Source organism: Euphorbia lathyris, chromosome 8 (genome assembly GCF_963576675.1).
Source record: "Euphorbia lathyris chromosome 8, ddEupLath1.1, whole genome shotgun sequence".
NCBI lineage: Eukaryota > Viridiplantae > Streptophyta > Magnoliopsida > Malpighiales > Euphorbiaceae > Euphorbia > Euphorbia lathyris.
The window spans coordinates 50406945-50433915 of NC_088917.1; the positions used below are offsets into that span (position 1 = coordinate 50406945).

At 35.9% G+C, this 26971-nt stretch overlaps 2 protein-coding genes across 8 annotated transcripts; both read right to left on the reverse strand.

The window, feature by feature from the left end:
• Positions 1-2867: 2867 nt before the first annotated feature.
• Positions 2868-7317, reverse strand: LOC136201930 (glutamyl-tRNA(Gln) amidotransferase subunit C, chloroplastic/mitochondrial). 4 transcript variants are annotated; one of them, XM_065992311.1, is made up of 7 exons: positions 7129-7317; positions 5957-6068; positions 3693-3962; positions 3587-3627; positions 3436-3491; positions 3144-3195; positions 2868-3065 (listed from the first exon to the last, which is right to left on the reverse strand). In XM_065992311.1, the coding sequence occupies exons 3-7, from the start codon at positions 3918-3920 to the stop codon at positions 2984-2986; spliced, it is 459 nt and encodes a 152-aa protein (XP_065848383.1). In that variant the 5' UTR covers positions 3921-3962; positions 5957-6068; positions 7129-7317; the 3' UTR covers positions 2868-2983. The 4 variants fall into 4 exon arrangements, with proteins under 4 accessions (XP_065848383.1, XP_065848382.1, XP_065848385.1 ...); XM_065992310.1 differs by having other exon boundaries at positions 3693-3967; XM_065992313.1 differs by lacking the exon at positions 5957-6068.
• Positions 7318-10080: 2763 nt separating this feature from the next.
• On the reverse strand, positions 10081-26749 carry LOC136202938 (calcineurin-binding protein 1). 4 transcript variants are annotated; one of them, XM_065993934.1, is made up of 19 exons: positions 26519-26732; positions 26346-26420; positions 26129-26248; positions 25995-26035; positions 25450-25661; positions 23396-25278; positions 17374-17583; positions 16605-17258; positions 16291-16520; positions 15975-16185; positions 15682-15837; positions 14921-15078; positions 14645-14837; positions 13145-13539; positions 12577-12757; positions 12100-12320; positions 10928-11591; positions 10616-10685; positions 10081-10520 (listed from the first exon to the last, which is right to left on the reverse strand). In XM_065993934.1, the coding sequence occupies exons 1-19, from the start codon at positions 26519-26521 to the stop codon at positions 10336-10338; spliced, it is 5862 nt and encodes a 1953-aa protein (XP_065850006.1). In that variant the 5' UTR covers positions 26522-26732; the 3' UTR covers positions 10081-10335. The 4 variants fall into 4 exon arrangements, with proteins under 4 accessions (XP_065850006.1, XP_065850005.1, XP_065850007.1 ...); XM_065993933.1 differs by having other exon boundaries at positions 10607-10685; positions 26519-26728; XM_065993936.1 differs by lacking the exons at positions 10081-10520; positions 10616-10685; positions 10928-11591 and having other exon boundaries at positions 12146-12301; positions 26519-26749.
• Positions 26750-26971: the final 222 nt, after the last annotated feature.

Here is a 26971-nt window from a genome sequence, read left to right on the forward strand (position 1 = left end):
TTTCTCTCTAAAATCAATTACCTTAACAAAATAAACACTTTCAAATTCTACATTTCACTTGGGGCAAAGATAGAGCCTGGGCAACAATGGAAAACTTTGAAGCGAGAATGGCTTTCAAAAGAATCAACGATTTTCAATTTACCCTTTAGCTCCTCAAATCATTGTCCTCTCCTCTTTCGATCAGACGGGTTTATAGCTAAGAAAGATCTTCGACCTTTCCGTTGTCAGCTAGCTTGGGATTCTCACTCTGAGTTCCAGATTTTTGTGACTCAAACCTGGTGGGAAATATCTGATATTCGCACTATTTCCCAACTTTTAAGATGAAGCTCAATCGTGGAACAAGAATATTTCTTGTAAAAAGTTTACTCGAAAAAACACTCTCATAAACAGAGGCTTAAAGGGCTGTAAAAATATCTTGAGAACCATCATTCGCACAATCTGGTGCTGCTTGAGAAAAAGTTGCAGACGGAATTACGAAGGTGCTCCGACAAGAAGAAATTTTATGGTTCCATAAATCCAGACAAATGGATTTTCTAAGATGATAGGATTACCAAATCGGCCGAGCTCCACCAATTAATTAATAATACAGTAAAACCTCTATATAGGAATACACTTGGGACCGGACTATTTGTATACCAATTGGGAGGTTATTCTAATATAGAGTATTCCTATATAGAGGTTCTACTGTACCACCAATTTTTTGAATTAAATGTAGAATTTAAAAGAGTTTGTTTTGTTAATTCAATTGATTTTTTAGAGAGAAATTAATAAAGAGGAGAGAGAAGAGGGAGAAAGAAGAAAAAAAAAAATAAAAGAGAGGAAAGAGAGAAGGTGTAATTGTATTTTATTTTTAATTTTTGAGTTTGTTTGTGATAATTAGATAATAGGGGGAAGTTAATTTATAAAATAAATAAATTTAAGGATCAAATTAATTCTTTTTCCTTTGATTTTTAACACCATTAATCAATTTGGTATGTGTTTGCTGACGGAATGAACCTCAATGTACTATTTTGTAAACTTTTAAACTATATGGGTGCCGATCGAAAACAGATGTAACCACAAAGTTTATTTTTATACTTTTTCCATGATAACATGCTAAACTAAAACTCTTATAAAATAGGATTTTCAAATGGAGACAAAATCCTGATTGATGTTATTATTGTTGATTTTGATTTTCTGTTCAAACAATTAACTTCACTCTCTCCTCTTCCCTTTCCATCTCTTTCGCTCCTTTCATCTGCTTTTAAGTCTCTCTTTATCTCTTTCATTCTATCTCTTTTGCTCTCTCTTTCTTTCCTCTCTTAATTCTATTTTATTTGTTGTTAATAATTTATTTTAGGCAAATGATATATACAGCCCTTAGGGCTGTATATAAACATTAATTATTCTTATATTTTTAATAAAAATAAGTCTTAACTCTAAAATAAGGGCTGTATATAAACATTAATTATTCTTATATTTTCAATAAAAATAAGTCTTAACTTTAAAATAAGCATTTATTTTATATTGAAAATGTAACAAAATATTATGACTCTATATATTTCAGTATTAAAATATATAAGTATTTACAAATTTTATGTATTGAACAGTTAAATAAGTACTAAAAATAGAAATTTTGGGTTTTTATTTACAGCCCTAAGGGCTGTAAATATCGGAACCCTTTATTTTATTTTAAATACGAATATATTTCTAATTCTATTTTTTTATTTGAATTTTGGTTTGTAATTTTATATTATCATATTAATTTGTAATCTTATTTGACCATCAGAAATCCAAAAACAGCAATTTTGGTGATCTATAAATACATGCATGTGTTGATTTTTTATTTTTTTGTTATGAAAAGGACAAAGGTTCTCATCTGTTAATAAAATGAAGGATTGTTAGGTTAACATTATTATCAATCAATTTCCATTGATAATTTTAAAGTAAAAAATTTCAGAACTAATGATATATTTTTTTTGGAAGAAAAGAACTAATGATAGTTTTAAACAACATTAATTCTTAAGTTTTTGGTTTTAATATCACTTAGATGTTGTTCTTTTAGGAGGGAGAAAATGCAATTTTGGACAATCGAAAATTGTTTCATAGTAAATACGATACTAAAAAAAAATTTGGAGTTTTCTTTAAGGTCATCAACTCTCAAATTGATAGTGTTAGTAAATATGGTACTAAATAAATTTATTTTTAAAAATTTTCCACTTTAAAGCTATCAACAGTCAAATTGACAGTGTTAGTATATAAGTTTTTAATTTTACTAACGACAACAAATTTTAACCTTCTTTTTGCAACAAAAAAACTCACGTACATTTATTAGTAAAACTGCATCGTTTTGGAGCTTTTCATGAGCAATTGTTTGTAGTTATTTGATAAAATTATGCTTCTTATTTCCACAAAATATTTTTAAAACATGTCCATATTGGACGTTTTGTAATATTAAAATTAATGGACTTCTTTAACCCTACTTTTAGTTTCCAGGTCCTAAAATTAAAAAAAGAAATGCCCTTATTCGTCTTTTTGCACAAACCGCTATTATCAATCAGCTAATTTTTCCTTTCAAAAAGCTAGAAAAACTGCTTTAAAAAAAGCTATAATCTGGAGTTTAAAGAAAAACAACTTTCACAATTTATCAAGAAACTAATATTATATTTATTTATTTTGGATAAATAATCTTAATTTCAAGATAATATATATTTCTTATTTTTCCTTTCATAAATTTTAGAACTTTATCATTTCCTAACTTTTAGTATTTTACCGTATATTTACCAAACATTTATAAGTTTTTCCCACATCATTCTTCTCCATAGCATATTCTATTGGCCACAGAAATGCCAAATTGGTTAGGAATTAGTTTCACATTCACCCTAATCTCAATCCAAATAGAAATATTTTGGATTTACACCAAAAATAGTTAGGAAGTATAAAATCCAAATATAAAGGAATGCTATCATCATTCTCTCCTAGTAAAGTGATGCTGAGATGAGATCTACAACTGCTCCTTGTTCAAAACTTTTGGTACTTTTATATAAGAATCCTCGTAGCTTGGAACAACAGCAATCATAGCTTCCCTGTAATAAATATTTACTTCAAATTAATATAATAATTTAACATAAACTTCCAACTAAAAGTGGTGCAGTGAGTCTCACCTTTGCTCAAATGTTTCCGGTATATCATCCCGCAAGTTCTCACCCTCAGTGTCTGTTTATTAAAATAAACTTTAAGTAAACAACTTTGATAGGTTGAATTTGAACCAACAACAAGATTTTGCCTACCTTTTATCAAATATAGATTTTACATTTTCACCACGGGATGTGTACAACCAAAACTACAAATTTTTCAATCTATCCAACTATATCCAGAGACTGCTGCTAAAGCATCTTAAGAAATTTGATACGAGAAGCAATAGTGGGTACGTATAGAGGGAATGTGATTTTTCACCTGCTCTAATTGAGGGCTCAACACTGTTAAGGTCAACGGCTTGAAGCTGACCAAACCTAGCCGGATATCAAAAGAAGAAAGAACTGTGTAGTCACTCATTAAAAATTAAAATACAAAACAATGACTGTAAGAAAGAGATATCGAAACACACCAATCAATCACTTGTCGAATTTTGGGAGCGAATTCTTCAGCCTGCACAGAATAAATGAGATAAGAGTGGATATTGAAATCTTTGAGGGGCGTAAAGATAAAAAAACCTCATCGGGGGTCAGAGAAATTCGAGCGGTTTCAGCCAAACGAGGAACATCCGGGGGTTGAAGTGAGGACTGATGTGTTGCTTCCATTGAATATCTACGAAAACTATAAAAATTCTGATGATTGAGCCGCTGTGAAGCACAGCTACTTTTTCTGCAATTGAAGAATACATGATGCTTTGGTGGTACTGGTAATGCGACTTTGAGCAGCAACAAAGCCCTGCTTCCCATTTTGGTCTTTTTCTTTTGTTGACCTTCAATTAAAATCGCCTCCTATCCTTCAGAAACAGAAAAGAAAGTATAGTTATATGCAGCAACTATATGGAGTAGTAGGCGTAGGCCTCTTAGGATCCATCCATAAAGCTCTTGGCAACAACAAGTTATTTTTTTTCTGAAACTACAAACTGTTTATAGTTTTTCAATCTTCTGTTTTTTCATTGGAACATAGTTATTTTAGGTTACTTGCAATTAAAACTGGAGAGTTATTCAAGTTCTGAACTTCTTCTCCCTGATGCACTTGTTGAGCATGATTACTTATATTTGTGTTTGAATATAGGAACAGTTCACATGAGCTCCTGCTCTTTCACTTAGGTTTTTCAATTTCATCAAACATGTGGAGAGCTATGCTGAGAGAAACGAGGAATATATCATTATTAGAGCAAAAAGGAACATTTCAGATTTCCTTTCCTTTTCAGATTTCAACTAAATCACAAAGGAGTACAAAATTGAGAAAGACTCTCAATATATTTACAATCCAAGAATGGAGGAAGCAAAGATTGTTAAATTCAATAAATTAAGAAAAAAGGAAAAATAAAAAGAAAGAAACAATCAAAAGCCGTCACCTGGTGTATGTGCCTCAAGAACTAGAGATTCAAATTGATGATGTTACTAAAATCTAAATAAGAAGTGAGAGAAAGAGATGTTTCTTTGAGTTGTATGGGCCATATGTATGGCCAAGGAAAGAAAATGTGTGACAAAAACGTAGAGCCTGGCAGTGAGCAACAGTTGATCTGGATGAAGACCAAACATACAGAAGACCAAGTTCAACAACTAATAAGGGCTAAACCAACATTTCAGTTTGGTTTGGTTATGTCACACATTCTAATATAATCTTCAGATCAACCCAGTTGTATGAAATTATATAGAACTTCTTTTTCAGAGGAAAAACTGAACTTGTTAACCAATCAGGGGCCTTTGGTTCGTGCAGGTGTAACAGAAAGGGAAACAAGGGGAAAGGAAAGGAATGACTAATCTGTCTGTTTGGATTTGTTCCAGGAAGGGAATGCAATAACCCCTGATTCCCTTTGTGGTTGTTTGGTTCAAACGGGGAATCGACTTGTTTCCACGATTAATCATTTTTCAATCTATATAATTGAACCCTTTCCAAATAACCGACATATTTTATGCTAGAACTTTTTCCAATGTCACTCATTAATATAAAAAAAAAAAAAGAAAACCACTTCTTAGCAATGGCAATACCAACTATACCAACCATACGCACCACCAAAAAAATTGTCCAAAACAAATAGATGTCTACAAAACGAGATGTGTTCCATTAATAATATGCTCATAATGCTCAATAACAAATCCAAGTTCCATTCATTCTAATGATCCTGGACCAACCAAAGTTCTCTTTACAAAGCAAGAAACCTAAACTTTACTTATAAAAGTTTTAGTCAAAAAAAAGAAAAAAAAACAAAGAGAAATCCAAAATGAAAAAAAAAAAAAAAAAGTTAGTGGAATTTCTCATTTGAAATAAACCTCTGCAACACTTTCAAATCCACTGTAACTGGTTGGTGAATGATCAAAATGCCCTTTCTAGATCCAAATAGTTTTATCCATATATATAAAAAAAACACATAAAATAAAAGTGAACAAACAATGGAGGAATTGGAGATTAATCCATAGATTATTTAATAATACGAATTGAACTAAAAGCTCATATTAAACAAATAGAATGAAGAAAGTATAAGTCAGAAGCCAAATCAACAGCAAAGTCGAATTCAAAGCATATCAGACAGAACCCAAATTCAAAGCAGGGGAAATCAAGTAATTCTGTCTAGGATATATGTATCCAGCAAACTATACAGGTAAAGATATAAAAAGGATTTTTTCGCTTAAGAATTTATTGTTCTGCAAAAGACCTCTGTATGCACCTCAGTTAGCAAACCGTAAACAGCTTCTTTGCTATTTTTTCAGAAACAATCGCTCTACTTAGAATTTAAACAGAAATCCAAAAAGCAAGAGGAGAGAGAAAGAGAACTTACCGATGGAGTGTGGAACAACCGGCGACAGGCATTGAAGGATGGCCGGAGAAGAGGAGGGCGCTGGAGACTAAATAGGGATAGGGTGGAATGGGAAGGAAAGGGAATACAAAACCTGGGAAGGAAAGGGAATGAGTTTAAGAGACAATGAGGCCTACCCAATGGCGGAACCAGGACCCCGCGTCAAAAAAAAATAAAATTAACTGTGCGGTCGACGGTATTTTTTTTAAATTTCCATCCGTTAGGGCTGGGCAAAAATTTTTTAACCTCCAACACATTAAAACTATAAAAATATTATCATTTTTTAGAAACTAGCATTGAACTAATAGAAAATTAAACATGTTTACTTTTGTTTATTTTAATGTTAAAAACATAATAAAAATGAATATTAAATGTCTACTTTTTTTTATGGTAAAGACATATTAAAAATAAATTCAAAAGTGTTATCAAAATAAAAATAAAGAGTCCATTTAAATTAATTAATAATGGTAACATGTTTTTATAATTATTGAAAAATAAAATAAAAATAAATAAAAAAATTTTAAAAAAAATGAGGTTGAATGGAGTCAAACATAGAACTCTCAAAATAGAAGTAAGTATCCTTAACCATTTTATCTACCTTAAAACATTGAAATAATGCTACAAAGAGTCAATATAATTCTCTCCAAAAAATATTACCAGACACCATTACTAAATTTTTTTTTTTCCTCAATTCTCCGGCCGCCTGCCGGGGCTCGAGCCCCCCTAACCCCCCCTTGGCTCCCCCCGACCGTCTACCCAATGGGTTTGGGTAAAGGGTCTGATTGGTTTGTACAAACAAAGAGGAATTATAACTCTGATATTGTACATATCAGAAAACTTAATAAAATACCAGGTACAAATTCAATCATAATTCTTGAATATCTGAGTTGTGATAGGAAGAGTAAATGCACAAGCATTTACCATAAAATACAATTAAAAGTCAGCAGCATGTATGTATATTCTACATGCAATCAATTAGAAGAAGAAAAAATGACTTAAAACAAGCAACCAATTGACTACAATTTATTCAAAGAAATATAAGGGTATAAATCCAAAGAAGTTGAAATTTAATCCAACATTATCAATTACAAATTCATAAATACCCAAATTTACTACATTTCAATCGAAATGCAAAAATAAAGAAATGAATTCACCTCTGAAGAGTGAAAATTGATGAGGCCAGCTGGGAGTCGAAAAGTGCAGTGGCTTGTGTTGCGCTAAGCTTCGTGGTCGGACCTGAGGCCCGAGTCGAAAGTGGGACTCAGACACTTCTCTCTGTCGAGACAACCAGAGGGTAGCAACCGGAGATTGAGGCTCTCTGAATGAGGGGAGTGGACTTCCCAAAAAAATAGGTAAAATACTTATCCTCATTTTTATTTTATTCTTGACATAATATCCATTTGGCTTTCAAAGTAAGGTTTTAAAGTCCATTACACTTTGAAGCTTTAGGGTCTTTTTGGTTCCGCGGTTGCGCTTGCTGTTAGCTAACTGTTGTTATTAGTTGTTTAATTATTAGTGTTTGCTAAAATTATATTGAATTGTTGCTGTTCGGATTTAAAATGTCTAATATGGACATGTTTTAAAAAGGGATAAAGTGAAAAAATATTCATAACGTTTACAACTATGAGCAATTTCACTTTTAATGTCTAAAATGGTGCAATTTTACCCACAACGTTGGCAGCTAAGAGCAATTTTACCACTAACGTTGGCAAGTTGGATCAATTTCAAACATTATTATAAAACACATATTTTATTTCTTATTTTACACCAATTGCACATACCTCATTTTTTTCGTTCTCGAACCGAGAGTAGTTAGTTCTAAAAAAGAGTTTTCATATATATATTTTGTGATTTAATAATAAAATTCAAAATTAATATTTATAAATTCGGTGAAATATTTAAATTTTTTTTTGTCCAACTCGTACAAAAGATAATATATTTTTTTATTTTTCTTTTAAATTTCACGTTTAATATGTTTAATGATGATAAAACAATGCACATATGAAGTGTAGATGACAATATTCATGATCAAGAAGACAGTTTGATGAATTATTTCTTAAATTGACTCACCTTATCAATATTATGTGTAAATTTGCTCTTGGCTACCAACATTAGAGGTATAATTGCACCATTTTATACGTTAAAGGTAAAATTGCTCCTATCTATAAACGTTAAGGACATTTTTGCACCTTATCCTACTATAAAATAAAAAAAATGTGTTACACAAATTAATAAAAATAATCTATATAAAAAGTAAAAAAATAGAAATAAAAAATTTATTGAACGCAACAAAACTTTGTTCTTCTAGTAATTATGTTGTACAAATATAAATAATGTTAAAGAAGAAACATATTTTGTGGAAATAAAAAAGATAATTTTGTCAATAACTAGAAACAGCTGTTTATAAAAAAGCTCAAAATACGAGTTTTTCGTGAAAAGCTCCAAATAGCTGCGGTTTCTAAAGAAAATGTTAAACGATGCGGTTATATAAACCTAACCAAACACTATATTTTCTACAGTTTGAAGTGAAATGCTAAACGATCGTTCGAAAAGCTGAAAACAAACACTCTCTTAGTTTGAGGCCAAATGGGTGTAATGTCTTTATTCTTTATAAAAAAAATGAAAATACAACGGCCCTGTTTGGTAAAGAGCGTTTTGGGATAAAAAGAGCGGTTTTGACCAACTTTAGCGGTTTGACCACTGAAACCGCTGATTGGAGTGTTTGGTGGAGAGAGGTTTGGAAGAGAGTTTTGGGATGAAAACGCTAATTTAGAAAAAGCTCCTTTTAGGAGCTTTTTCAATTAACGTTTTGTAATATTAAAATTAATGGACTTCTTTAACCCTACTTTTAGTTTCCAGGTCCTAAAATTAAAAAAAGAAATGCCCTTATTCGTCTTTTTGCACAAACCGTTATTATCAATCAGCTAATTTTTACCAAACAGGTCTACACAAACAGCTAGTCAAATCAGCTAATGTAATCAGCTAACAGCTAATGTAATCAGCTAACTCCCAACATTTTGATGGAACAATTGTCAAAATTAAAACATTAAAAAAACGATAGAAAATGAAACCAGTTTAGTTTATTTTTTTTTTGGTGTTTTTTTTCATTAAAAGCACTATTATTAGGAGACATTAGGGGTATATGTCAGAAAAGTATAGTAGAGCTTCTTTTAAGTGTTGATTTTTATTGTTAGATTTTTTATTTGGTAATATTTGCCATTTGACAATTAAAGTTGGCAAAATTTAATAAGTTAACAGTTTAATTAAAATCTTAACATATCTAACAAAAACCTAATCCACAAAAATTTAACAAAACTATTAACTTTAGGGTTAGGCTATGCTTACTTTGTTTTTGATAAAATAAATCTTACTTTGTTTTTTCCATCATTGGATGGTGATGAACTTTGACAAAATAAGTTTATATATATTAAAAATTTAACAAAAACTGTTATTTTTATCGTTCACATAACAATGAGACTAGTAATAGATCATAAAACAAAAACCAATATTTTAAATAAATCATGAGACTAATAATGATTTAAACCTTTTTTCCATTAGCCTTATAATTATTTCTTTAACGTTCTTTCAAAAATTACAAAATTAACCGAATGCCATAATTAATTAATGAATATAACATTTAGTTTTTAAAATTTTTTGAAATTTATACTTTCTTTTTTAAAATGAAATTTTAAGCTTGTTTTCACTCTATGGTCAAGTTTCCTTTGTAATTTCTAACATTTCTCTTCTCAAACTTTTCAAAATAATAAAAATAATTTTTTTAGTTAACTCTATTTTAGAAGTCATTACAAAATTAGTGAAACTTTCTACAAAAAAAAAAAGTTAAAAGCCAATAGAGGAATTTTCAATCATTAGTCCTCTTCACAATCGTTTAATTTAGAAGTTTTCGGGGAATCAGGATCATTGATCCGCGAAGAGGGACGGAGCTGCTGTCTAGTGAGGATTGGCCGAGGGGATGGAGTTTAGTCTGAATTTGCTGTAGGACTGACTTCAAGCCCCATATTTATGCTTTATTCATAGCTTTTCTTGCTACCTTTATTCTTTACTCATCTTGCTACACATTATGCATTTAGAAACCTACGAGTGTAAAATCATAAAAGTCAATGGTGGAATTAGTCGTGAGACTTAAAAGTGTTTTGAAGTTTGAATAAGAAGGATTAGTAAGGGTTAGACTAAGGCAGGAACAATCAACATTGACAAAGCCTGAGAAAGAGGGTAAGCTATCTTCTTCAGGGACAATATTAGCTACATCTCTCCCTTTGCATCTAAGTGACTTGTTAGACTAAAAATTCTCTCTGTTTACTTTTACATCAGGATATCCCTTCACATTTTACTTAACAGCTTCAACGAAAGTCAGTCCCTGTCCTCTCAGCAAGTATTGAGTTAACGGCAGTATTGCTGTTTTGATTCCCACTGCAAAACAGTGATGGATTCGTGCATGGTGTATTCTCAGCCTCAGATGGTTGTGTAGAAGGCGCTACTAAAACTGGAGTTGTCGTCTGCGGGGTCTCCAGTTCACTGGCACCACCTACATGTCCAAACATGAAAAGTCTCATACATGCATAAATCAAGGTGACACGAAAATGTATTTATTCATTAGATAATAGAAAGAACCTGAATGACCTGCAGTGGTAGAGGGCAGGCTTGCAGGTGATGGAGTGGAAAAGGCTCCAGCTCCCTTTTTCATCTTTGGCTGCAAAGTGCAACACATGGTCACAATCCCATAATGTAACAATAGTTTAATGTTCAAATGCTAGTATCTTTTTTTACTAAAAACACATTATTGTATCCATGAGCAATATTTCATGCAAAATTTTCTACTAGGCATCTGAAATGAAACGGAAATCTGAAGATGAGCGAAGGATACATTATACAGGTTTTAAGGTACCACAAAGAAATTAATAAGAAAATTGAAAATCAGGTTAAGCTTCATACCTTGAAATTTTCTTCACAATGCTTTAGAACAACGGCAATGTTTGCATAATGGCCATGCATTAGTGTGTAAGCCCACAACAAAATCTTCCTAGGAATGCTTAGGTCAAGAATTTCTACACCATTTAATCCAGGATGAAGTTGTGTTCCCATTGACACCCGAGTTGGCACCAAATAAAGGTGGAGACCACATGGAAGTATTACGCAAGAGCTCTCCCGAAAGAAATTATATGAACTTTTAAGCAAAGAGTTGGCAGTCTCGAAATTTTCAAGCAAAGCTTTCTCCACAATTATGTTCTTGATTTTAGCCAACACTGGATTCCATTTTGTTTCAACATTTGCCAAATGGGAAAAATCCTCATATGATGAATTCCAGAAATCATTTGTTTGCACATCGACACAAAGCAAGTGACTATTTTCGAAAATATAATCTGATGGGTTAGGGCCATGAAGCTCACTTGGGATTCCAGTTTGTAATGGAGTGATCAATGCTAAGCTAATCATGATTCCTCGACACCAAGCAACAGAAGCGTGCCTGCAAACTTTAGCACAATTACTATTTGATAACTTGGGATTCTTGAAACGCTTCCGAATCTTCTCATTTATTGCTTCAAGTGTCTCAAGCTTTCCATTTCTCTCTAGTGAAGCAATATATGCATGTAGGTAACTGCAACAATTAGCAAATTGTCGGGCATAAAGAATAGTAGAAAGGAAGCAAAGCTTGAAATCAAAAGTAAGCAAACACAGAAAAGTAGCTTTTTAAATGTGAATGAATAAGGAAAACGACATTTCAGGACTCTTGAATATTATGAAGCTCAAAGAAGCAAACAACAATTAAGATTTATTGCTATTAGCTAGGAAGTCAATGGCACAGGCTCTCGGGAAAAATTTCAGAAAGCTCAGTTCTTTTTACCCAAAAAAGAAAAAGGATTGTGCATTTTAGAGATAAAGTAACCAAAAGATGGTTAATTTCTTCATAGAGGACCTCGTAATTGCAAGATACTTAAAAAAAACAAAAAATAAAAAAAAAAACTTGAGGCTCAGTTGTTTTTAAGTAGTAGAAATTGGCTTGAGGTCCTATAGTAAAGCATAACTGCTTGTCCATTTGTAGCTCCCCAAAAATCTAATAAGTTTCATCAACAAATCAGAATTTACTAAAGTTGAAAATGAGTTACCCATATAAGCTTCCCTCGGATATTTCTGGCCCTCTTATCTCAGGCAAACTAAATATCTCTGGCCATAAGTTTCCCTGTTCCATAAATAATGAGAACATCTTTTCCAATTGATGCTCAGAGCCAACAGGTGAACTGGAGCCAGCTCGGTGCATGGATGATACGAGAGCCTTAATTAACCTCCCCAGAGTTACTGGTACAAGATCTTCAATGCACAAAGAAAACTATTCAAATTGAAGAGTTAGATTCTGACTGAATTGATTGAAACAATGAATGCAAATATCAAACTGTATATTGCATAGACGAGAGAAAATTATGATGATAATGCTTGTAATGAAAGAGCATGAAGTAATACTGGAGAGCCTATTTACATTCTTCCTTAAAATAAAATAAGCCCCTATAGTAATGGCTCTACTTGGTTAATAGGCTCTTAGCAGACCAATAGGAACAAAGTCAATAATTAGAAGGCTAAGCTTATACCCTTTTATCTGCCCGCAGAGAAATAAAAGCACGATCAAGGGTACAAACGTCTCCAGCCTCCTCCAGTAATTTCAAATACAATAACAAATACTTTCTGATGCAGGTGATAAATTTTCGAGAACTTTCTGCTAAGTTAACTTCAAGGACTTTTTTATTCCCAGCAACACCTGCAGTTTTCCGCCTGGCACAAAAAAATAAAAAATAAAAAATCAAACCTAATATGGAAGCAATCGAAAACGCAAATAATGAACATTCCAAACCATGATTAATAAAATGTCGATGTTAAGAAGCATTTGAAACATTCCAACATAGTAGATTGCATGCATGTATGTAGTAAGGTTGAAGTTTATCTAAGTGCCACTAGAAATAGCATTTATCTATCCATAATGATTTTTGCACGTTTTCCATGTTAATATTGGAAAAAGAAAAGCAAGAAAAACAAGTGAGAAAACCTTCTAAGATTTGTGTAAGGCCATAATCTATGTTTGACAACCAATTCAAATATTATGAAATTTCATGTAAAAATGTGATGCTCCAAATATTTAAATTGGAAACATAGAAGTCATACCTCCCTTTCTTCACCATGCTATCAATCTCCCACATATTTATCGTGAAGGATGAGCGTGAAGATTTGAAACAAAAAGAAATTTCATCCTTTGCCCTCTCAAGATCATTATTCAAATGCCTCCTATACAGTCCTTGAGCAAGCATGTATCTAGCCTTATGAAAATGTTTGAGATCACCTTCAACACAAACTTCCAGAGCATAAAGGCAATCATTGTAAAGCATGTTCCACACTTCCTCCATACAAATTGATTCCTCGTGTGTTATATCTGCAGAATCTCCTCGATTGCTTTTTTCTTTCATATCATCTGATGGATGTGAACTTTTAGGTTCCAATTTATCTAAAATGTTCATGGCAGCATCCTTTACTGATTGGCTGAAGGAATATCCTGATAGAAACTAAGAATAACAAAATGTCATGGCATCAGTAAACATATAATGATATTCATTTACATAAATTTGGCAACTCCATTAAACATAAGATAACTAATTGTTAACAGAAGGACTAAGACAAATTTACTAATATACATGATATAATTAAGTATAATACAAGACAAATTGATAGAGAATTGCTACAGTTGGCCCAAAGCCTAAGATGTCTCAAGTTTATTCTAGAAGGAATAGGGCAGCAGAGAATGGTGAGGTGGCATAAGTTAGGTGTTACTCTATGGATAGATACAAGTAGTCAACAGTCAGTCAATAGTCTTAGTCAATAGTCAATGGTCAATAAGAGTAATTATATTTGCTTTTATTAGCTTTCCTAGTTTAGCTCTTTTACCTCTTATATAAATACCTACAGCTAATAGGTGAGAAAGGGAGGATTGATTATTTTATTTTGGCTCCGAGTGAGAGAGGCAAGAATTCCCTGGGAGGTGCTAGTTAGCATCTTGTGTCCTTATTATTTCCTTTTTTCCTAATTCAATATAAGATATCTCATTTATTCATTTTTCTTCTTTTTTTCCTATCTTACTATCATTATAATCTTACCCTAAATTTCAAGTTTCCATCACAAATTGTGAAAGAAGTTTAAATTAACCAAGGTAGAATTTTGTCATGGAACCAATTGAACTAAAAGCTCAAGCTGATAGTTAAAGGCAGTCATGTTCACATGGACCTTAATGACCAGATGAATTTGGTCATTCACGGTTAGATTTAGGCTTATTAAATCTAAGCCTTAGGATGCTTTGAATCTTCATCCTATGATTCTAATAAGCCTAGATCTAACGGTGAATGACTAAATACTACATGGTCATTAAGGTTCATGTGATCAAAACCGAAGTTAAAGGTCCGCTTCATATTAATATTTGACACACCCCCACACACGAATGCCCACTAGGCTTGAAGCGCGAAACCAATTGAACTAAAAGCTCAAGCCGATAGTTGAAGGTCCACTTCATATTAATATTTGACAAATTTCTAAAGTATTCCTATTCGTTGTATCTTTTTCATTCTTCTTTTCTTGTTTTGCTTGTTTGTTTGGCTGAGGTAGGGAGAAGGAAGAAACCTTTAAAGCCTCCGGGTTCTGTTTCCCACACATGTAGAGTAACTTTGAGCGTGAAGCATGCATCCTGTACACAGGGTCTACAGCTGATGGATTCAAAGCAATAGCCTTATCATAATATGGTAAGAATGTATGGTAAGAGTATCCGAGCTTTTCACAGAGTTTCCCCATATAAAATGCATGTGACCAGTCCTGCCTGTAACAAAAAAACAAAAATGTTAAAGCTCATATATCATATATTAAAAAAAGGTGGAAGAATTTCAACTACAGAAAGCATACTTGTGCAAGGAGGCTTTTTTAAACTGCTTAAGTGAATTCTCACAAAATGCCATCCACGCTGCATCTTTTGCGGGCACAACAGATCGTTGATCATAAAATGGCACCACATTCTGAATGCTGTCATAGTACACCAATGCCAGCAGCTCGTGTATCTCACACTATCAACCCACAGAATTTCACACTGGTCATAAATTCATTATACAAATACATTTATTGAAGGAGAAGGTAAATATCACTATCAATTCTCAGTGTCTGACCTCAGTACACTAGAACAGAAAAACTCCATCTTATATGCATTCAGTCTCAGTAGTATTAATGATTTTAATTTCATTATCATTCAGATTCATAAATGCAATTAGCTACCAATGATTACAATTACATAATGTTTTCCAAGTGACCAATCATAAGCTGCATCCTATTTCAGAAATTTCACCGCCATCAAAATCACTCAATGCTTCTACCCTTCTAAATTCAAAAACATGTATCCCAACAAAGCCGCTGAAGTATTTTAAGCATAACCAAAATAAATATTTTAGTTTCTAAAACCATTAGCTCGTCCTAAATGATATAATGACGAAACTTTGAGTGAACTTTTCCAATTGAAATTCTTTCTTTTAGTGAACTACCTTAACTGGAAATGATTTATGAGGTGAGATTTGAGATACATTCCAAAAATACTCATGGAGATAAGACTAGTTAGTCCAATGGAAACAAATAAATATATCAGATCTGGCATGTGGGCATATAGGAAAGAGATAAACCTGTTGCTCTGATGTTTTTGCCAAAGCCAAACTCATTAACAGACAACGCCTGCTCCTCCTTCGACTTGTCTCAACTCTCTGAGGCAGAGTAGCATGCTTTCTCCATCCTGCTAAATTAATGTGCTTACTTCCATCATTTAACAACAAGTCTACCTCCTGGTTCAATGAACGCCAAAGAAAGAAATTGATACGTCAAACCTTGCATTAAAAAGAAAAAATTGTAAACCAACAGAAAAACAGGTTGTCAAGTGCCTGCAGTAGTTACAGTTGAGCATGGAAAACACATATCTTGCCTCATCATAAATTTTTGCAAGTCGTTCCCAACTCTCAAACCGTAAAGGGTTATACAGAAGATCATATTTAAACAGATTTGCATTTTGCTGCACAAAGTCTTCCCCTTCCTTTGTAAGTACGAAGCCTGGCCACTTATCACTTGCACTCATTTCCTCAGAGAGAGCCAAAAAATAATATAAGTTGAAATACACGTCCAAATATGGCTCGGAACTGCAATAAATCATATATCCTGTGAGCTCCTTAAGAATTAAAATATCAATATTTTTAAACCAGCAATTGAAAGAACTGATATAGCAGATAGAATAAATAAAACACCTTCCAGAAATCATTGTTTGGTGCTGCTTGACACTATTGGGAAATATTATTGTTGTTATGGTCTCAAGGTACCCTTCAGATCCTGCTGCCTCTGAAAGCTTGTCTTCGCATAAATCAGGATCATCTAAGAACTTATCAATTGCATTTTGAGTCAAAACATCTTCAGGTGGTTGAGGAAAATGCTTGCGTATGGCTCTTAACACTCTACGAAGTTTTACCAGCCCAGTTCTCTGAGATGTAACATGCATGACCAAGTCAAAAGGAAGCAAAAATCAAGACACAATCATGGAAAGTGACGGGGTGAAGAAACTCACTGAAGAAGCCCTTGCACACGGAAGTATGTATTGAAAAACATCAGCACATTGTTCTTTGGTCTGATAATCTCCACGACTAGTATTTTTATGCATGGCTAGATCATCTTCATAGGATGGGTCTGATCTAAGATTGAGACCATACAAACAGAAAAAGCATTGATCTAAAGCATTGTCAATTATTAACTCAAGTTCCTCACGTTCATCTTCAGTGGGTTCATTGCTCGATTCACTGCATTGTTCAGTATTATTTTCTCCTTTGTTGCCTGTATCACTGCCATGCTTTTCAGTTCCTACACCTGCATGGTCTTTCTCGGGGCCCCTAAGAGTTTGCTTGCCTTTTGATGTAACCCCATCTAGAACATCATCTACAATACTAGTTTCATTAATTTCAGTCCCACCAATCTTCTCATCCAACATATCTGATTTTAATTCATTCTTGCATGTTTTGCTTTCATTATGTGGAGAAAGCTGCTTATCGACTTGAATTGTTTCTTTCTTTGAAGAATTTAAATTGGACTTAAGCTTCATATCCAGGGCCAAGAGGTACTTTATGGAAAACTTTAGAAATGTTCCCTCCTCTCCTTTGCCACCCTCAGCTGCACAGCACATGCCGTACTCAGCAAGCAAATCATGGATTGCCACAATTAATTCAACCTAAGATCAGAAGTCAGAAACATGGTAAATTAATAATAGAAGCAATATTTATACTCAAGAAGAAGAAGAGTATATTCAAAATTCAGTTCCTCAACTAGAAGAAGCTAAGACTCACTTGGGCTTTAACAGGGACAATTGGGATGAATTGTTGAAGCTTGACGAAAGCAATGCATGCATCAACAAAGCTGAATCCTTGATTTTGTTCAGTTTCATCAGCAATTATTGGCGCATAAGATTTCTTACCAAGGCAATTTATTGCAACATGATACATGAACGCCAACAGCGAAGTTTGAATGTCACTGATACTGCCCAATAAAAGACCATTCTGCAACATAATTATGTTTACCACATCAACTGCTTTATGTCATTAACAAGTATGTCAATAGAGCAAGATTTGAATATAAACCAACAGAACTATTTGATTATAATCCTCATTAGCATTGGTAGCACCAATTTGCATTCATCAACTATAACCTACTAATGTTCCAGAATTTTATTGACATAAATTGTAAGCATGAAGTACTTTGATAGAGATCATGCTAATCACGTGAATCCTAGTCCTACTGTTGATCACAACCATACACAGCCCAAGGTGCTAAGGGTTTACACACGGAAGAAATATCAGGGGCCTAATGGTAATTGCAGAGTTAGTTATTGACAGGGACAGCAAAAAGGGAAGTTAGTTATTTTGTTATGGTGAGCTGGCCATATTGGATTTTTGGTTATTTAGCTTTTCTGGAGAGAGAGAGAGGGCACATTGTAATTTTGGGAATTAGTTTGTCTGCATCTTTGCAGGGCTCTATCCTTTTGGTAGAGAGGGAGATTCTATAACTTTCCCGGGGGATTGTTCTACAATCCAGTTTTGTATTCCTTATCTTATTAATACCAATCTACTGCTATCATTCTCTCCTGTTATTTACCCTTCTCTCTTTCTGAGTGAATATTATAGAAATCTCCTTATTATTTGGCGCCGTCTGTGGGAAACCATATGCCAACCAGAAATCAAACGAATATGGATCTACAAACTAGGGTTGAAGATCATACACAACAGTTAGGAAGTCTCCAGGTTACGTTGGGTGCAATTCAGTCTTTGTTACAAAAACATATGGAGAAGATGGATGTTCAGATGGAAAAAATGGAGCTACGGGTTGAGCAACTGGATCACAAGTTTGCCAAACACCTCGGAAAAAAACCCATGGAGGAAGAAACCGAGTCACCAGATTCAGGGTACACACATGAGAAGGCAGGCTCACCTGAAAAAGATAAGGAACATGTAATCCCTGAGTCAGCTGTGAAGTTTGGGCAATCCAGTGGTCCCAATATGCATTCCTTCGTAAGGAATAACCACTTTGAAGGGGGAGTGATGTCTTTGCCTAAGGTAAAGTTGCCGGAATTTATGGGAGTAGATCCAAGAGCTTGGGTACAAAAGCAGAGATGTATTTTCGTGTGCATCATACTCAGGCCCATTTGAAGGTGTCTCTGGCTCAGATGTGTATGACTGGTGCCGCCGTTAATTGGTATGCAAGAATATTGCGTGACTACCCTCAAATTCCGTGGGAGGCATTTGTCGAGAAGATGTTGCGCCGCTTCTGTGAGGGTCGGGGAAAGAATATGCATGAAGCTCTCCGTTCAGTTTTCCAGACAGGTACGGTCGATGAATATATTGCGGAGTTTGAGTTGGTCACTGCTTTCATACCCAAAATATTCAGAAGCCTTGTTCACCGGATTATTCATCGGAGGGTTGAAGGAGACGATTGCTGGATGGGTACGTTACTTGAAACCGCAAACGTGTGACGAAGCCATGGAATTAGCTCGGACTGTTGAAATTTCTTTTACCCCTCTTGGATCACGATGGATGACGAAGGAGAATGGTGGGTTGGTGAAGGGAGGTATAGCTCACGTGACATCCTATATTTGGAGCAAGCCCCAATTGAAGGATACGGGTCAACCCGCCCGAATTGAAAAAGAAGCAGGCCCAGGTAATTTAAAACCTATAGAACCAACTCCTTTACGATCTATTCTACCAACACAGAATCCCAATCGCAATTTCCAAAGAAACAGAGGGACGCGACATCTGTCCATGAAAAAGATGGATGAACGACGGCGGAAGGGATTATGTTTTCGTTGTTCTCAACCCTATAGCCCCCAGCACAAATGCAATACTGGAGAATTCCGGCTATCTGTTGTCGATAATGAAATCCTCCTTGAAACAGAGGATCTATCTGATGAAATAGAGGGAAGCGGAATTGTCGAAGAGGGACCAGTTGATGGGGAGTGCACTGCTCTAGAATTCACCTCTACGGGATCAGCACTTTCTTCACACACGGTGAAATTGCAAGGGCAGATGCAAGGGATTCCAATTTTGCTCCTGGTTGATTCGAGAGCGACACATAATTTCGTCTCAAACAGGTTGGCTCGCTCACTAGGGCTCAGCACTACAACCATGGAACCCATGCGCATCAAATTAGGAGATGGTTTTCATGTCTCTGTCAGGGAGAAGTGTTGTGACCTTCCAGTACAATTGGGGACCAATTTGTTCCATATAGAAGCATTGGTGTTTGAGTTGGGCTCTTTGGATATGGTGCTCGGGATGACTTGGTTGGGTACTTTAGGCACTGTTACACATAATTGGCAGCAACAGTGGATGAAATTTATATACCATGGCCAACAAGTGGAGTTACAGGGAATTGGTGGTACCCCTCAAGATATTTCTTCTTTACAAGTTTGGTTGGGTGGTGGAAGTTTGAAGGTGTTCAGCAAGGAAAAGCCTCGGATCCAGCTTATACAGGGATGTGATCCTGGTCTAGAAGAGGATCAACTCAGTGAAATTCAGGCAGTGCTCCAGCGTTTCCCTCAAGTTTTCAAACCACTTACAGGTCTTCCACCTCGTCGTAGTCACGATCACTCCATTAACCTTCTCCCCAACCATGGAGCAGTGAGCGTTCGCCCATATAGATATCCCCATATTCAGAAAGAAGAAATTCAGCGGCAGATTGCAGAATTATTACAGATGGGGGTGATTAGGCCAAGTTAGAGCGCGTTTTCTAGTCCAGTATTGTTGGTGAAGAAGAAAGACGAGACCTGGCGGTTGTGTATTGATTACCGAGCCCTCAACAAGGTGACTGTAGCCGATAAATACCCTATTCCCTTAGTTGAGGAACTCTTAGATGAGCTACATGGGGCAACATTTTTTTCCAAGATCGACCTTAAGTCTGGCTTCTATCAGATACGGATGAGGGAGGGGGATGAAGCCAAAACAGCTTTTCGCACGCACGACGGTCATTACGAGTTCCTAGTGATGCCTTTTGGCCTCACAAACGCTCCATCCACTTTTCAAAGCCTACTGAACGATGTTTTTCGACCATGGTTGCGACGTTTCGTCCTAGTTTTCTTCGATGACATTCTCGTTTATAGCAACAGTTGGTCTGAACATCTGCATCACTTGGGGGTTATCATGCAACAGTTAACTGATCACCAGTTTAAGGTAAATGCCAAAAAATGCTCTTTCGGACAGACGACAGTAGACTATTTGGGCCATTGCATCACAAAGGATGGTGTTTCTGTTGATCCAACCAAAATTAAAGCCGTCCTTGATTGGCCTGTTCCACGCAACGTAAAAGGGGTCAGAGGTTTTCTCGGGTTAACTGGTTATTACAGAAAATTCATCTGCAACTATGGTAAAATTGCTCAGCCTTTAACATCACTCACTAAAAAAAATAGTTTTGTTTGGTGTGATTCTGCGCAGGAAGCTTTTATGGAGCTCAAGAGGCAACTAAGTTCAGCTCCTTTACTTGCCTTGCCCAATTTCTCTCAACCTTTCTATATCGAGAGTGATGCCTCAGGTTGCGGATTGGGAGCAGTACTGATGCAGTCAGGCCGCCCTATTGCTTATTACAGCAAAGCTTTGTCTAATAAAAATCTCTCCAAATCAGCATACGAGAAGGAGCTCGTGGCTTTGGCATTATCCATCCAACATTGGCGGCCTTACCTCTTAGGCCGGAAGTTTATCGTCTATTCTGACAAGAAAAGCCTTCGCCATCTCCTTCAATAGCGAATTACTACCATGGATCAGCAGAATTGGCTTGCTAAGTTGATGGGATACAATTTTGAAGTGATTTACAAACCGGGCAAACAAAACCGGGCTGCCGACTCTCTTTCTCGACAATTAGAACCAGAGTTAAACTCACTTTTATCAGCTCCTACATGGCTGGATGGCGATAAGTTAATAGAAGAAGCTAATCGTGATCCCTATCTTGTTTCAATTAAGGAGTCTTTGCAAACCGAACCGTGCTCTAGACCGGGATATGCCTTGAAGCAGGGAACTCTTTACAGGAAGGGAAGTCTAGTTATTTCTCCTCAATCTCAGTGGATCCCACAACTCATCTCTGAATTTCATACGACAGTCGTAGGAGGGCATTCTGGTTACTACCGGACCTATAGACGCATTGCAGCTGTGTTTTATTGGAAAGGTATGGTGCAAAGTATTAAGGATTTTGTGCGACAGTGTTCCACTTGCCAACGTTATAAGGCCTCCACCTTGGCTCCAGGGGGGTTACTTCAGCCACTACCTATTCCACAAGCTATATGGGATGATGTTTCTATGGACTTCATTGTCGGATTGCCTCGGTCTAAGGGGTACACAGCTGTTATGGTGATTGTCGATCGATTATCCAAATATTGTCACTTCATTGCCCTTAAACATCCATATACAGCTCGAATTGTCGCTGAACTGTTTGTTAAGGAAGTGGTTCGACTCCATGGTTTTCCTAAATCGATCATCAGTGATCGGGACCCCGTGTTTATGAGTAAGTTCTGGCAGGAAATCTTTCGTTTACAAGACACCCGTTTGCGGTTCAGTTCCTCCTATCATCCCGAAACCGATGGCCAAACGGAGGTGGTAAACCGCTGTTTAGAATCCTATCTCCGTTGTTTTGCTGCTGATCAGCCTCGTTTTTGGCTCCATTGGCTTCCGTGGGCTGAATATTGGTTCAATACTACTCACCACATCTCCACCGGTACTACTCCTTTCGAAGCAGTCTATGGCAGGCCGCCTCCCTCTGTTCTTCGCTATGTTACTGGAGAAATTCAGGTCGAAGCTGTGGCGCGGGAACTTTCAGATCACGATGAAGCTTTGAAACAGCTCAAACAACATCTACTTCGTAGTCAAAATCAAATGAAGATGCAGGCTGATCGCCATCGCCGATAAGTTACTTTTGATGTAGGGGATTGGGTCTATCTGAAGTTGCAACCTCATCGGCAGCAATCGGTTGTGCGACGGATCTACCCTAAGTTGTCTGCACGTTATTTTGGTCCATATCAGATAATTGGCAAGCTAGGTCCGGTCGCTTACAAATTAGAACTTCCTGTTTCTTCTAAAATACATCCCGTTTTTCACGTTTCCTTGCTCAAGAAGGCCATTGGATCTCATCCACATTCCACTGAGTTGCCCCAAGACCTCCAACTTGATCCTTCCGATTCACTAATCCCTGAGAAAGTGTTGGCTACCCGTACCACCCAAAAACATGGAGACCAATTTTCACAATGGTTGATTCAGTGGAAATCCAAAGGAGTTGAGGATGCAACTTGGGAAGACGAGTTTGTACTCAAGCAAGAGTATCCTGACTTCTGTCTTGAGGACAAGACAGTTTCTGATGGCGGTGGTAATGATAGAGATCATGCTAATCACGTGAATCCTAGTCCTACTGTTGATCACAACCATACACAGCCCAAGGTGCTAAGGGTTTACACACGGAAGAAATATCAGGGGCCTAATGGTAATTGCAGAGTTAGTTATTGACAAGGACAGCAAAAAGGGAAGTTAGTTATTTTGTTATGGTGAGCTGGCCATATTGGATTTTTGGTTATTTAGCTTTTCTGGAGAGAGAGAGAGGGCACGTTGTAATTTTGGGAATTAGTTTGTCTGCATCTTTGCAGGGCTCTATCCTTTTGGTAGAGAGGGAGATTCTATAACTTTCCCGGGGGATTGTTCTACAATCCAGTTTTGTATTCCTTATCTTATTAATACCAATCTACTGCTATCATTCTCTCCTGTTATTTACCCTTCTCTCTTGCTGAGTGAATATTATAGAAATCTCCTTATTATACTTTCATTTCTTAAAAATAATTGAAGTACTCACAGAAATAACAGTTGGATTTATCTTCAATTGTGACAAGCATTGTGAAATGGCTTTCACCTCCTCCACCACCAAGTCATTCCAGTGTCTGTTGAGATTTTCTTTTGATGCAAAATCAGATGCAGAGAGTGTTTTCAACCTATACTTTTTCTGGATTGTTTCATATTCATCCATACCAGCTGCTAGCATGAGTATTTGCAGCTTCCTCCTATGACAATTCAAATATACCTCAGTGTTCATTGGCTTTGCCTTCTCACATGCTTTAATTAGTATATCTATGGCTGATAATTCAATGCATGAAAATCCTTCACCTTGCTCATTCGAAACAGGTGAGGGGAAAACATCAAGGGAAAAATGTTCTGTAGAGAATAAGAGAGGAGCTAGCAAATTTATACACTCCATGTACATTTCTTTCTCAATCATCTCACCCAGACTCTTCTGAAGCAAGATATCAACCTTCAATAGATTAATTTCATGAAGAACCCTGCCAACAGTTAGCTCTTTATCAATCTTAAGATGTTGCAAGTGAACTGAACATGAAGAACCACAAATTTGTTCCTTCTTCGACAACAGCGACAATGAGATACAGAACTCTCCATGAGCTTTTTCTTTGTTTCCATCAAAGATGGACAATTTTCCACTCAACCAGAAGTAGCGAACCCAAAAGGTATAGTTATTCGCCATGGAGGAACTGCTAAAAAATGAGTCCTGACAACTTAATTCTTTGGCAAACATTTCATTTTCACTTAGGAAGCTCTTCAGTGATGAGCAGCTGTCATTCCCAGATATATGATTTAAGCATGAAGGATAGTCCAAAGCAACTGACTCAATTATCTTACAGAGATGATACGATGCCTCAGACATGAACTGTGACAGATTTGGAGTGTTGCAAGGCAAGGAACCCAGGTCATAATACAGTTCAGCAAGAAAAAGACTACATGCAGAGGTCCTATCCTGCCCCCAGTTTCTCGTGAGCCTCTCCAACTCCAGGAATTTGACAAATACATCTTGACAAGCAAAGTCCCTAGTTGCAGCATGTTCTAGAAGCAAGTGAGCCATATGGTAAGCACCATAATTTTTTGAAGTTTCACTTAAAAATGCAGAAACATCATTATGTTCACTGTCCAAAATGTTAACCTGATCAGGATGTGAAACAGAATCACTAGCTGCTTGATCAGAAGCTTTGCATCCCCAAATAATAAAAGGTTCCAGCAATTTAAGTACAACTTTAGCAAGATCCTTACTGGAAGCAAAATCCAATTCTTCTTTTCCTGGTCTACGACTCCTAAGCCTTTCAAGGCGAGTACTTCGCCTCTCATGAGGCTGTTCTTCAAAAGCATTTGTTTGTCTTTCTTTAGCATAACTTGTTCGTTCAGGATTACAATCACCAACAGACATGCTTTCACTTGATACAGAGTTCAGCAATTTATCATCAGTTGACCCCATAACAATATCCATAGAAGAAGATAAGTGTATAGTTAACCTAACATCTCCAGATCTGTATTCTTTTCCAATCCCCTTCTGAGCACCAGACCCATTCAATGGAAGCAAAATTTCCAGAAGGCAATCTGTAAGAGCAGCCCATGAAGCCTCAGGCAAGAACAATTCTATATTCTGGCTCAACTTTTTACAGGAAACACCCACATCAATATTTTCATCAGTTGCTTTTCTCTTGTCAATGAATTTGAGCCGCACATGGTTAGGTTCCAGTTTATCTATACCTCTAGGAGCAAATGGAACTGGCTCAGACTTTTCAATTGTATTTTTGACATGCAAAGCACGAGAATGTGAAGGCCAATGCCTCAAAATCAACTCCGCAACAGAGAAGCAGGCGACCTCATCACCAATGGCAATAAGAACTTCCAATAGCTTTTCCATGCAATTCCCTGCACATATCCAACCAGGAGAACATGAAATTTTCCAATACCAGATAACATGGAAAGAGGAAAATCCCACAGAAGTCAGCATCATATAGAACAAAAACAAAATAGCACATGCACATACACTATGGAGAGAGAGAGAGAGAGATGTATTTCAATGCACAAAAAATTGCATACAGTTAGTAGGGCTGCACAGAAGCCCTTGCTCAAATGCCCAACGTGAAATACTCAGCAAACCCATTGAACATGACAATGTTCCCAGCTGATTCCAGACAACGAAATCCTTGGTATCAATCTCTACAGCTTGAAGATAACAGTGAAGTGCACTCTCATAATAAGTTGAACCTTGTTGAAGGAAAACAGTCGCAAGATTTTTCAGTGCCAGAAATCTGACAGAAAAAATAAATACAGCATTGGTTAAAATCTCAATCCAGCATTTACAATCATAACTCCTAGGTTCTTCAGTTAGATATTACTAATATTTATTTGACACGCTGGTGGAGGGAATCAACTTGAAGTTTAAGGCAAAAAATTCAATCAAAACATGAGATTTGCATGATAATAACCAAAAATGACCATCCTCGTGCTTTATTAAGAGAATGTTGATGAAAAAATTTCAAGCTAATTAAAATGTAATGAATTCCCAACATCAGCAATAACAAAAATATACCATAGTAACAACTAACAAGTAGAACCAAACTAAGGATGTGAGAAATGCGGACCTCAGCTGCATCAGATGGCCATCACTTGCACTACTGTCAACCTAAGAACAAAGTAATTTATGAGAAAACTACGTGAATGAGGTGAAACTGAGCAAGATAGTATATGAAACAGGCTCGTAAATCAATTGAAGTACCTGAGCGCTTGATATCAAAGGATCTTTGAGTACAGATTCCAACAATTCGCGAGCCTTATCATACTCTTTAGCTTGCAATTTGTGAAGCCCCTCGTGGTAAGATTGAGTAAGATGAAATTCCTAAAATTGTGATATACAAATAGCACAATATACTTTATACACTAACAACAGCCATAAATTCGAAAAAAATAAAATGAAATAAAATAAAAAACCGTGCCTGAGCTTCTTTGGTGGGAGCTAAGGGTTCCCATTGCTCTCTAGAATCAGTATCGTTAAGGGCTGCAATTGAAAACTGAAAACACGAAAAATAAGAAAGAAAAATTAACTTCCACCACAAATCACTCGTTTGATCAGCGAAATTTAACGAAGAAATTGAAAAATCTTCCACACCATTTTGCAAACTATGGAACAAGGGTGCTTCCGAGCATTGAACCTGTTGTATCGGTTAAGCTTTCAGATTCTGGGTGGGGATTGTTTATTAGTTACCAGTTTTAGCTTTCCTGTTCGGGGCTTTATTAAGTTCTGCGTTTTTCTTTTTCCGAAAATAAAAGATAGGGGTTTTTCAACGTCTTCAAACAAATTTGAAAGGAATAGAAAATCGAAATTAACCGGTCTTGTCACACTCGGATCGGTAACCGGTCAAATTTTTGATTTGTTGCTGAATTTTTAATCTTCGACAACTTAGTAAGAACAAAGGATCAACACCGAGATCCGGCGGTCCAATTGGGACTCTGAGTGACCGGATTTTTATTTTTTTTAAAATTAATTAAAAAAAAGTAAAAAATAAAATAAAAACCATTATTTTATTTTTTTTAAAACTTTGGATCTTATTAAATCCTAACG

What these genes read in the sequence shown, in the direction of transcription:
- LOC136202938 (XM_065993933.1), bottom strand. An exon ending in CTCCCACCAAAGAAGCTCAG is followed by an intron (nt 26,249 to 26,345) that starts GCACGGTTTTTT and finishes TCACAATTTTAG; the next exon opens with GAATTTCATCTTACTCAATC. An exon ending in CGTGTGCAAGGGCTTCTTCA is followed by an intron (nt 16,521 to 16,604) that starts GTGAGTTTCTTC and finishes GTTACATCTCAG; the next exon opens with AGAACTGGGCTGGTAAAACT.
- LOC136201930 (XM_065992313.1), bottom strand. Translation starts at nt 3,920, where the DNA reads ATGGGAAGCAGGGCTTTGTTGCTGCTCAAAGTCGCATTACCAGTACCA. An exon ending in ATTCGACAAGTGATTGATTG is followed by an intron (nt 3,492 to 3,586) that starts GTGTGTTTCGAT and finishes ATATCCGGCTAG; the next exon opens with GTTTGGTCAGCTTCAAGCCG. An exon ending in CCGGAAACATTTGAGCAAAG is followed by an intron (nt 3,066 to 3,143) that starts GTGAGACTCACT and finishes TATTTATTACAG; the next exon opens with GGAAGCTATGATTGCTGTTG.